The sequence below is a fragment of the Syngnathus acus genome, chromosome 4 (assembly GCF_901709675.1).
Source record: "Syngnathus acus chromosome 4, fSynAcu1.2, whole genome shotgun sequence".
Classification (NCBI taxonomy): Eukaryota; Metazoa; Chordata; class Actinopteri; order Syngnathiformes; family Syngnathidae; genus Syngnathus; species Syngnathus acus.
The window spans coordinates 6,018,728-6,030,088 of record NC_051090.1 but is presented as its reverse complement, the minus strand read 5'-3'; the positions used below and the strand labels follow the sequence as shown (position 1 = coordinate 6,030,088).

The window sequence follows — 11,361 nt, the reverse complement described above, 5'->3', positions numbered from 1 at the left end:
CATGATTTTTCCCTAATGAACTGGCCTGTTATTAGGTACACTTGAAAAAAAGCGGTGTACCTAATGGAGTGTTCAAGTGACGTCACAGATCAAACAGCCAATCAGAAAGTGGGGGTGAGGGCGGGTGTGGCACTTTTTCACTTAAACCAGGGGTGCCGACCTCCAATCCTCGAAGGGCCGCGTTCCAACATGTTTTCCAAGTGACCCTCGTTAAGCGCACCTGCGTGAAAAGTTTTAGCTCCTTTCACGTTCCACAGGAGCTAAAACTTTTCACGCAGGTGCACTTAACGAGGGAATCACACGGACACTCCATTAGGTACACCGCCATTTTCAAGTGTACCTAATAACAGGCCACTTTATTAGGGAAATATCATGGTCAAAGGTCACAGGTGTCAAGCGCTAGTCCTCGGGGCCGCGTTCCAATATGTTTTCCAAGTTACCCTCGTTAAGCGCACCTGCGTGAAAAGTTTTAGCTCATTTCATGTTCCGCAGTAGCTAAAACTTTTCACGCAGGTGCACTTAACGAGGGAATCACACGGACACTCCATTAGGTACACCGCCATTTTCAAGTGTACCTAATAACAGGCCACTTTATTAGGGAAATATCATGGTCAAAGGTCACAGGTGTCAAGCTCTAGTCCTCGGGGCCGCGTTCCAATATGTTTTCCAAGTTACCCTCGTTAAGCGCACCTGCGTGAAAAGTTTTAGCTCATTTCATGTTCTGCAGTAGCTAAAACTTTTCACGCAGGTGCACTTAACGAGGGAATCACACGGACACTCCATTAGGTACACCGCCATTTTCAAGTGTACCTAATAACAGGCCACTTTATTAGGGAAATATCATGGTCAAAGGTCACAGGTGTCAAGCTCTAGTCCTCGGGGCCGCGTTCCAACATGTTTTCCAAGCGACCCTCGTTAAGCGCACCTGCGTGAAAACTTTTAGCTCCTTTCACGTTCCGCAGGAGCTAAAACGTTTCACGCAGGTGCACTTAACGAGGGAATCACACGGACACTCCATTAGGTACACCGCCATTTTCAAGTGTACCTAATAACAGGCCACTTTATTAGGGAAATATCATGGTCAAAGGTCACAGGTGTCAAGCTCTAGTCCTCGGGGCCGCGTTCCAACATGTTTTCCAAGCGACCCTCGTTAAGCGCACCTGCGTGAAAACTTTTAGCTCCTTTCACGTTCCGCAGGAGCTAAAACTTTTCACGCAGGTGCACTTAACGAGGGAATCACACGGACACTCCATTAGGTACACCGCCATTTTCAAGTGTACCTAATAACAGGCCACTTTATTAGGGAAATATCATGGTCAAAGGTCACAGGTGTCAAGCTCTAGTCCTCGGGGCCGCGTTCCAACATGTTTTCCAAGTGACCCTCGTTAAGCGCACCTGCGTGAAAACTTTTAGCTCCTTTCACGTTCCGCAGGAGCTAAAACTTTTCACGCAGGTGCACTTAACGAGGGAATCACACGGACACTCCATTAGGTACACCGCCATTTTCAAGTGTACCTAATAACAGGCCACTTTATTAGGGAAATATCATGGTCAAAGGTCACAGGTGTCAAGCTCTAGTCCTCGGGGCCGCGTTCCAATATGTTTTCCAAGTGACCCTCGTTAAGCGCACCTGCGTGAAAACTTTTAGCTCCTTTCACGTTCCGCAGGAGCTAAAACTTTTCACGCAGGTGCACTTAACGAGGGAATCACACGGACACTGGAATGCGGCCCCGAGGACTAGAGCTTGACACCTGTGACCTTTGACCATGATATTTCCCTAATAAAGTGGCCTGTTATTAGGTACACTTGAAAATGGCGGTGTACCTAATGGAGTGTCCGTGTGATTCCCTCGTTAAGTGCACCTGCGTGAAAAGTTTTAGCTCCTGCGGAACGTGAAAGGAGCTAAAAGTTTTCACGCAGGTGCGCTTAACGAGGGTCACTTGGAAAACATGTTGGAACGCGGCCCTTCGAGGCTTGGAGGTCGGCACCCCTGGTTTAAGTGAAAAGTGCCACACCCGCCCTCACCCCCACTTTCTGATTGGCTGTTTGATCTGTGACGTCACACGGACACTCCTTTAGGTACGCCGCCATTTTCAGGTGTACCTAATAACAGGCCAATTCATTAGGGAAAAATCATGGCCAAAGCTGAACTGAAAGTGAAAAGTGCCACACCCGCCCTCACCCCCACCTCCTGATTGGCTGGTTGATCTGTGACGTCACACGGACACTCCATTAGGTACGCCACCATTTTCAGGTGTACCTAATAACTTTATGCATTTTTTGTACGTGTCAAGAATGTGTATTTGACTACTTGCTCTTTATTTTGGGGGACACCAACACATATTACACAACGTAAAACACATACATATTGTCATATGTTTTATATGTATATATATTCTCTCCCCCCCTTCTGCGTAGCGTCCTGTACTTTTGCGCTATGTGATTCTGACTGTATGCTGTATGCACACTTGCTCCATTTTTGCTCCTCTTATTTATGATGTTATTTATTTATTATTTATTCATCACTCTTATTTATTCACTGTTTGTGCCTTCTTGTTTTTATTTTTTTGTGTTGTTTACTTGTATGTATATTGTGTACTGTCTTGTCACCGTGGGATAGTGGGAACGTAATTTCGATTTCTTTGTGTGTCTTGGCATGTGAAGAAATTGACAATAAAGCAGACTTTGACTTTGATATAAAGCAGTTAACCAAATGTCAAATTTTTGTTTTCATGCCCAAAAAATAAAAACAAGGAATAAAACACCAGACAAGTTTTAACAGGTTTTAATGTTTATTAAAATAATAATAACAAAAGTACATTTCAAACCAGCAATCCAATGTGAAATTGCAGTAGATATATTGGACAACAATTTTTAGGCGTATATATGCATACACGTTATTTAAAAACTACTATAAGTATTATAAAATCAAGATTACCCAAAGAGAAGCATAATCTCCCCGTTGTTGCATAACGGCGCATCCCTTCATGCAATAAAGTTAGCCGTTAGCTTGGAGAAAAAGCGCATAAAAGAAGTGGTGCTTCAGTGAGTGGTTTTCTTTCCTTGGCAAATCGTAAATCGACATTCTGGTTTACATAGTTCACGCCAGGAGGGAGACGCAACACGTCCGATGACTGAACCGTTGATGCAGGGGAAGGAAGGCAGTTGACCCACTGACTCGTTCGCGAACGGGAAAGTCAGGATAGGTTTTCTCACTGGTCCGTTCTCGCGATGAACTGGAAATGCAAATCACTCACTCACTCACTAACTCGATCACTCACAGATCCGTTCAGTTGGGGAACAGGAAATGCAATTCACGACTCGTTCGTGAACAGGAAGTTACGTCATCTTCTTCTTCTTTTTGTTTTACGGCGAGGTGGCACCAGCTTCAATGCGCATTACTGACACCTACTGGTGGAAGTCATATGAACTGTGATTCGTTCACTCTCGTTCACTGAAAGGATTAGCTCGTTTGAACGGATCGTTCACTCACAAGCTAACACTATTACAGACTGTTTGGAAACGTTCACTCAGTTGTCAGTATTGACATTATTTTAATAGTCAAATGAAAATTATCTCCAGTACTTATATGTACTGTACCTTTATTTATACTTAAAATGATTGTTATATTAATAATTTACGTAGTCTTTAAAACAAAGGCAAACACTATTTTACTATGTTGCATAGTTGCATTGTCCTGGGGCAGCTGGTCGACTTTCCGTCGTAGATGTTCAACAAAATAAATACATTATGCATTAGTTTGTTTAAAGATCGTTTCAGGTTTCTACAGAGCTTACTGATGAGCTTGCTGATCATTTGAATCAAGTGTGTTGGAGAAAGGCAGACCACAAAACATGGATCAGGGTTCCCTTCCCCTAAAATAGGGGATGCCTTATCCTCAAGTTTGAATATGACAAAAAATATGGCAAACTCATCTTTGAGCAATATATAAGGAGTTATTGTACACAGCCTTTTACTATGTACACAATACATTGTTTTGCATTGTTTTACAAACGCTGCATCATTCATGTGTCTTTTATACAAATGCTGGAATTATTGCAATGAGAAAACATGTGTAATATTACGACAAAAAAAACATTACATATTTAAATAGCTGTAGTAGGCTTGCTTGCATTCACATGTAATCATACATAAACATTTTGTAGTAATAAATAATTTTGAGGGAATTGTGACATTTTTAGTCCATGTATGCCCTGAGGCATAAAGATGTCGATCTTCAAAGTGATGAAGAGTGAAGGCTCCTCCTGTCTGTGTCCATTTAATGTCTGACATGCTGGCTTCTCTCCTTCTCTCTGTCCACCACGTCACCGTCTGACTTAGACGCCACTTCAGAACTGTCGGCAAAAACCTTATGAGCGACTACATCTGCTAAAAAATACAACATTGTAGTACATGCAAGATGGAAGGAAAATGTTTTAAATTTTATTTTCCATCGGAATATACGAACTTTACCTTTGAAGGTGACTTGGCACATTGTCAGTGATGAGGTTATTGAGTTTGTAGTAATCCAGGAAGGTCCGAGCCACATTCATACCCAGCCTCATGTCTGACGACAACACAGTTAAAGGCCTTTTTTGGGTCTTCACATGAAAATTTTTAAAAGTTTATATCTGTTTATAAAAACTCTACAATGGACCACAATCATCATCGACTTCTTTGTATCAATGACGATACCGTATGACACTGATCTTTAAAAAGATATTAGTAGACTGCGGCGCAACAATTATCAGGTCATTAAGGATGTTCATCAGTATTAGAAATTCAAAGCAGAGCATCTCTGCATAGATTTTAGACACCCCGCCTGAAACCTTTGCTGTTCCCAATACATTGTGATTTCCAATCAATAACGAGGGAGCAGCATAAATCCTCAAGGAACAACGTAGCTCATCCAGGATTAAGCGACGCAAAAGCTAACTATATGATGGCGCCATGAATCAAACATAAGCAATTACTTATATGGCAAGACCTACTTTGAATTCATGGGTGAGCGCTCACATCACCGTCCCTCAATACATTAGGAAGAAAGAAAAAAAAACCCATCAATAACTGCTTTGCTTTTTTTAAAAAAGGCTGAGGGCCAAGGAGTGTTGTTGCTCAGTCTGGGATCATTAGGCTTGTGGGCCGAGTAATGATGGCAATCAGGTTGAGATAATGAAGAAGTAGCGAAGCACACAAAGACAATCGTGTCTCCAATCACGCAGACCGAAACGATGCGGAGAACGCAGATAGACAATATCCGCAACACGCTGCACATTTCACCTGAGGCGAGGCCGCCTTCTTTATCTAACCTCCCCATCATCCTTACACATGGCACGTGGACCCCAGACAAATATAAAACACAGGCTAGTTTATCTTGCGGGTCACTGATGTTTGGTTATGTCCATCCTTCATCGCACCGCTCCATGACGAAGCTATGCGGCGAGATCGTTTGTCTCCTTTTCCCCGCCATTACCTTGTTGGTGACATCTGTCGGATCATCTGTCTGTCTGCGATGTATTTGATGGAAACAGCTGGCATACCGATATGGATTTTCAGATGGTCACTTTTACATTTGTTTGAACACAATGACTTGCACGGTCAAAGATGTTTACGCCGCTGACGTGAACCAGTGGTGTGACATGACGCACGTTAGACAAGGTTGACTTTCTAATGTCTAATATCCATCAATCCGTCCATCCATCTAAAAAAGAATTAATTTATATAAACTTATATAAACTGCTGCTGCTCTACTTTGTAGACTATCTTGTACAGAAGAGAATGGAAACATTATTCATCTCCTATCCTCGGTGTTCATCCTGACCTCCCAAAAGTTTTTACTGCACCCTCCCCCGCTAACACCTTTCCACACATATTTTTCCTATCAGCAGAACTGGGCGTCAGTCCCAACTTTTTTTCGCCAGGCTAGCTCAGCGACAGAAATATCTCTCGGACCCCACCGTGAGCAGATGGCCACTCAGCTTGGCTTGTCACGGCTCGCCGTCCATTACAGAAGGTGTCGTGATGGACGGTCAGCCTATGAAGGAGAACTTCCTCCTTTATATGTGTGAGTGTGAGGTGGAAATTATAGGAGACGATGAATAATTGGAGATTAGGAGGATGCCTTTACTGTGTGCAAGAGTGCGGGACACCTCAGGTTCTGAATTACGAAGCAATGGTGTGCACCACAACGTAAGTGGGTGAACAAATTAAAAATGGTAAATTCTTGTTATTCCTGAACAACAGTAACATTTGGAATTAATCAATTAAACAACAACATCACTGATTAGTTATCTCTTTATGAGCCAAGACCCCAGGTGATCCTGAATTTACTGCCCCCTGGTGGACAAAGCCTACACACCAGAAGGAGCAGCACAATGTCCAGTCAATTGAAGCAAATAAATAAATAAAAATTTGATAACAATAACAATTATAAAAGCGGAACTTTGGATGCTGCCCTTGTATCAGATCTCATTAAAATGTGCAGGTGTGCCTAATGATGTGACCGGTGAGGAGGCCGCCTGCCGCAGAGGTGTATTCTTGGGCGTCGTGTTTAATCGATGGCGGGTCATTGTCACGGCTCAAGGACATGTGCCAGCCTGTGTGCTGATGAGCCAGACGAGAGCGCCGGGGACGTCACGACTTGTTTACCGCGGCTATTTACTGTCAGCACGGCATTTAGCGGCTTTCGCCATCACGTCTCCGGCGCCCGCTCCTGGCAGAAAGACAGACAAGGTGACGGGTGGACGACAAGGCCCCCCGTGGTTCGATGGATAAGGAACAAGGAGAACGCTGTCCTGGTCGGACGGGATTTAAACGGAGACAAGGGAGGGGACATCGGAGCCATCAATGAAGCCCACTGACAGTTGCTGTCACTGCAGTGACACAAAAGACAACAAATTATCAATGACTAATTAAGAGGCTAGTCAGCAACAGCGATACAGAAAAGGCCACTTTTGTCCTCAATTAGCAATTTACCAGACTCAAAGACATCGAGGAGGTGAAAAGGGCAAACTTGAGACCAAAACTTTGAACGGCGATCAAAGTTTCAGGTGTAAACAGTCAACGCCTGCTATTCATAGGGACTGTTGTGAAAATTCACATCAATTTGAAGGGATCCCCTCTCAAACAGGTTTATACCAAACTGTGATTGCCTTTCAATGCCACTAGATGGCGCCAAAGCTATACTGGGATTTTGCTTAGGCCTAACCACAAACCAGCAACTAGGTGAGTTTTTTGTTATTTATTTTTAAATCAAATTATCTGCAGCGTGTGTGAAGTAGGGTTAAACCATCTTACAAAATAATAATGAGTGCCCTCAGTTCTGCTTATTAAGTGTTGTTTCAAGGAAAGGTGATTCAACATAGTGGTAAACATGCACCTGTCCCAGATTTTTTGGAACATGTGCTGTACATTAGATTAAAAATAACAGAATATTTTCACAAAATGTCAACATTAGATGAAAATGGGGTACCAACATCTCACAACAAAACAGACACAACGAACCATCCGTATAAGGCCGCTAGGGGGCACCCAAGTAATGGCAGCTCAGGGGACGCTCAGGCTAAGAACACGGGTGTGTGTGTAAGTGTGTGTGTGTGTTTTGCATTCAGAGTTCCTTCTGAATATCACACTTGAATGGAAAGTTAAAACTAAGGGGGGAAAAGACAATCAGTGCAGCGAAGACCTCTGGCAAGGCCTAACACCTGTTTCCCACATGCGGAAGGAATGCCCATGAATGAGACAATGATAAATGATAAACTATTTATAGCTAACAAAAGAGACAACTTAATTTGTCCTCACAGGATTACTGAAAGACAACTTTTGAATTTTAACACAGAAAATACTTCAATTCTAGTAGTTAGTATCCACATAACACTTGTATTATTATTTTTTTTTTCCTGATGTGAAAACAGGTAACGTTATTTTCTTATCATACTTTGGTTACTTTTTTTGACCTCCATAAATTGCATGATGTATAAAAAAAAAACAACTAGAGAGATACAAGTATGGTGTGTTTTCTTCAGTCATTATCTTTAGCTAATTCAACAATTTTTGTTATGCAGTTTTCTTTTGCTCATGCAGAGTTCAGTCCTGATTACAATAATACAAATTTTGTTGGCAGAAAAACTGTGGCCAGGCATTTTTTTCTGTTAATCAGCACCAGCACTATCCAAGTTAATTTGGGGGAAATTATTTAGTATGTGATTTTTTTTTTTTTTTAGCCTTTTGCTCGATTTGATTATTTTTTGCTTTGACTTATGAGCTGAAATTTGAGAGACGAACATTGCATGGTGGCTGTGAATTCAACTCTTTTCACTACAAGCAGCATACAAGTGTTTTGAGTTATGAGCAATATCACAAAAAGAATTCAATTCATATTCCAAGGCACAACTGTAATCAATAATATTTTGTCAGCTTTTGAACTGAAATACATTTTAGACTACTTTCTTTTGTAGTAAAGGATTTGGCTCAATACTATGCCGTTTTTTTTTTTTTTTTTTGCTTCCAGCACTCATAGGTGACAATGACACCGGTCTCATCTTGGCACTTTGTCACCGATCACACATCAACTGCCACTTTCGGCTCACCGACTCCTCTTTCAGTTAGCGAGCGGGTCCCCGCGACCTTTCCTCTACACGTCATCATGTCCGACCACGACGAGCGAGCGGACATTAGCACGATTTTGTGCATGGTTGCCAACGCTCACATCCAAACAAACCAATGCTTTCTTTTGACAATACCTGTGCAATCAGCTGTGCGCCTCTGCTGGAGCACGTGTGAGGCAGCGCACCCGCTGGCGCGAGATGATGTGTGTGATGTGAGGAAGCGAAGCATATTTGCCTCCAAGCTATATCATTTGCATACCTGTCACAGCCCCTCCGCTGGGTGTCAGGTGCACTGATGCGTAGTGCGTTCCAGTGGCAGCTCTGCTATTTCATGGCTTCCCACTGTTGTGTGGTGCACGGCTGACTGTCAGCTGACAATGAGTGTGTGTTTCTGCGGATCCAGAGGCAAACACACAGTCCCTGGCGAGGACAACACGATTAAAATCTTTTCACGGAGGAGTACCGGCGTAAATGTACTTTCAAGTTTAGCCAAGTCTTCAAAGTCAAAGATCTCCGCATGATGCACGAACGAGCCAACAACAAGGTCTCGCGCGCTTACAACTGCAATCATTCACAGCATTAATTTCCTAAAGCGGTGTTTCTCAAACTTTTCACACCAAGTAGCGCCTCACTTTTCTCCTTAGGTGCATCCATCGTGACCGACGATAAAATGCAGGAGTGTAGTGGGCCTAAGTGTTCATCAGAAATGACACAAATGGTATTTATTATCGCAAACCACTGTAACATTAACATTGCACAAAAATAGGTCGGCCATTTTGCCAAATCACTATCTTTTTGGGGGGTTTGGTCATGTGACGTTGGCAAGCTGAGCCCTTTGGCACTGTGATGTCGTTTTCAGTCGACAAAAAAACGGATCAAATGCTCTTTTAGTTAGCGGTGGGAGGGGTTTGCTTTACTTAATGGTGTGACAAGTAAGTAAATGTAAAAGGAAACACATGAAGGAAGGAAGGAAGGCAGCACGCACAGACACATGCACGGAGACACACGTGGAGGGAGCGGATGATTAGAGGACAAAGAGAAGGCAGACAGGATAGAGGTTGTCCCTGCTGTTTTGGAGAAGAGGATTCTCAGCTTGACTAGATGATATAACGAGCTGTTATGTTCTGGGTGATGAGACGAGAGGAAAGGACAGACTGAGGAGAAAGGAGGACATGAGTGGAACATGCAGACACACTTGGATCGCTTGCAAACTGTGACAAAAAGGAGAAATGTTAAGAGGCCAGTTTTGGAGAAGAACAGTCAAGTGGTTGAATAAGTGGTCATTATTTATTTGTTATGTGTTGGTTTTGATTGCGTGCCAGGATGTGTGTGTATATGTGTGTGTGTCGGGGGGGGGTGAAGAAAGGTGGGGTGGAGGTGCTAAAGGTCTCTGTTGATGATTTGTACGCTCCATCGAGCAGAGCGCTGGGGCGGAAAAAGCGACATGGTCGGCTCCTTCAACCTGCCTGACCCCAATCTCCAGTCTGCACCGGGTTCCCCTTGTGAAGCTTGCCCACCACACGGGACCTTGCCACATTGTGACCGTCCCCTTTTCATAAATGAACACAAACACACACTTGACTGGAAAACAAAAAAAGAACAGGGAAGTCCACCCACCAGGGGCAGACTTCTCTTCCAATTTGACCTGGCATGGAAATGGAACAAAACCTAAATCACGAGCCAAAAATCTCAGGACAACACAAGTGCTACACACCAAGATCCAGATAGACCATTATTTTCATTATTATTATAATGATTATCATTATCATAAATTATTATTATTTATTATTATTTTCCCATATATTTTACATGCACACTTCCAACCTCATTTAGGAATGACCTGGTCCATCTATTTGTTTGAAAAATCCATTATGGCCCTGCCCTAGTGTTTTTCCTCATTCCTCATTATCAAATAGTCTTTTTTTTTTGTCAATATGATCTCTTAGCGTGCCTTCTTACAGCTGTTTGCCACATTATTGCGAATACAGTGAAAAGACAAACGCAGCAATTAAGAAGTGACTTTAACTCCAATATTAGCTAGAATGTGTCTCATAATTAAACACGATTTGGAAGATATGACACCCGGCTCTCAATATGATGAAGCCACTGCAAAGCACAACAACGCACATCTTGCTGCAGTGTTAATTAAGCCGCCAATGTTCCTTTCTGCACTCAAGCTTCCCTGTGGTGGCACGAGTCGTGGCACTAGAGGGCACTAGGGCTACATCCACCTCCAACCTCCCTTCCATCTGCAGGAACACTTAAGCACATCACACGTAAGACTCCTTATCACCTCTCTAAAACACTCGCCGAGATCTCGGCGCCGTCGGCCCGCTCTCGGGAGCCCTCCAGTCTGGAGAAGGTCGGCCGAAGGGAAAACTTCCTCCTCTTATCAGCGCCCATTAAGACACAAGCGACCTTGAGCGGCCGCGATGTGCGTTTGTGCGTCCCAACGATCGCGTTCGCCACGAACCTTGTTTGCCTCGTTGTTCTTTTGTTTAGCGCAATCAAAGCGTCACCCGAGCCTGACTACACACGGGCCTGCCGGAATCAATAGACGAGGCTATCGCGTCCTCGTTTTAACTCGGTGTACCTGTCACGACGGGAGGCGACAAAAGAGCAACGTGGCTTTTGTAGTGAGTGCGCACGACCTGATGCAAACTCGCACACAAAGCCTCTACGTTGTCATTTTGACGACACACCGGCCGCCTAATTACCAGACACAAAAGGGGCGTTACGGTTGCTGTCGACCCGA

The 11,361-nt window shown here is 43.5% G+C and overlaps 1 protein-coding gene across 1 annotated transcript in view; it reads right to left on the bottom strand.

Annotated features, from left to right (window-relative positions):
- Positions 1-3,521: 3,521 nt before the first annotated feature.
- agbl4 (ATP/GTP binding protein-like 4) overlaps positions 3,522-11,361 on the bottom strand; it is a 163,568-nt gene continuing 155,728 nt past the window's right edge. The window contains exons 12-13 of the mRNA XM_037250705.1: positions 4,474-4,567; positions 3,522-4,355 (exon numbers count right to left, since the gene is read on the bottom strand). Coding sequence (XP_037106600.1) covers positions 4,280-4,355; positions 4,474-4,567 — 170 coding nt within the window. The 3' untranslated portion in view covers positions 3,522-4,279. The remainder of the gene's footprint in view (positions 4,356-4,473; positions 4,568-11,361) is intronic.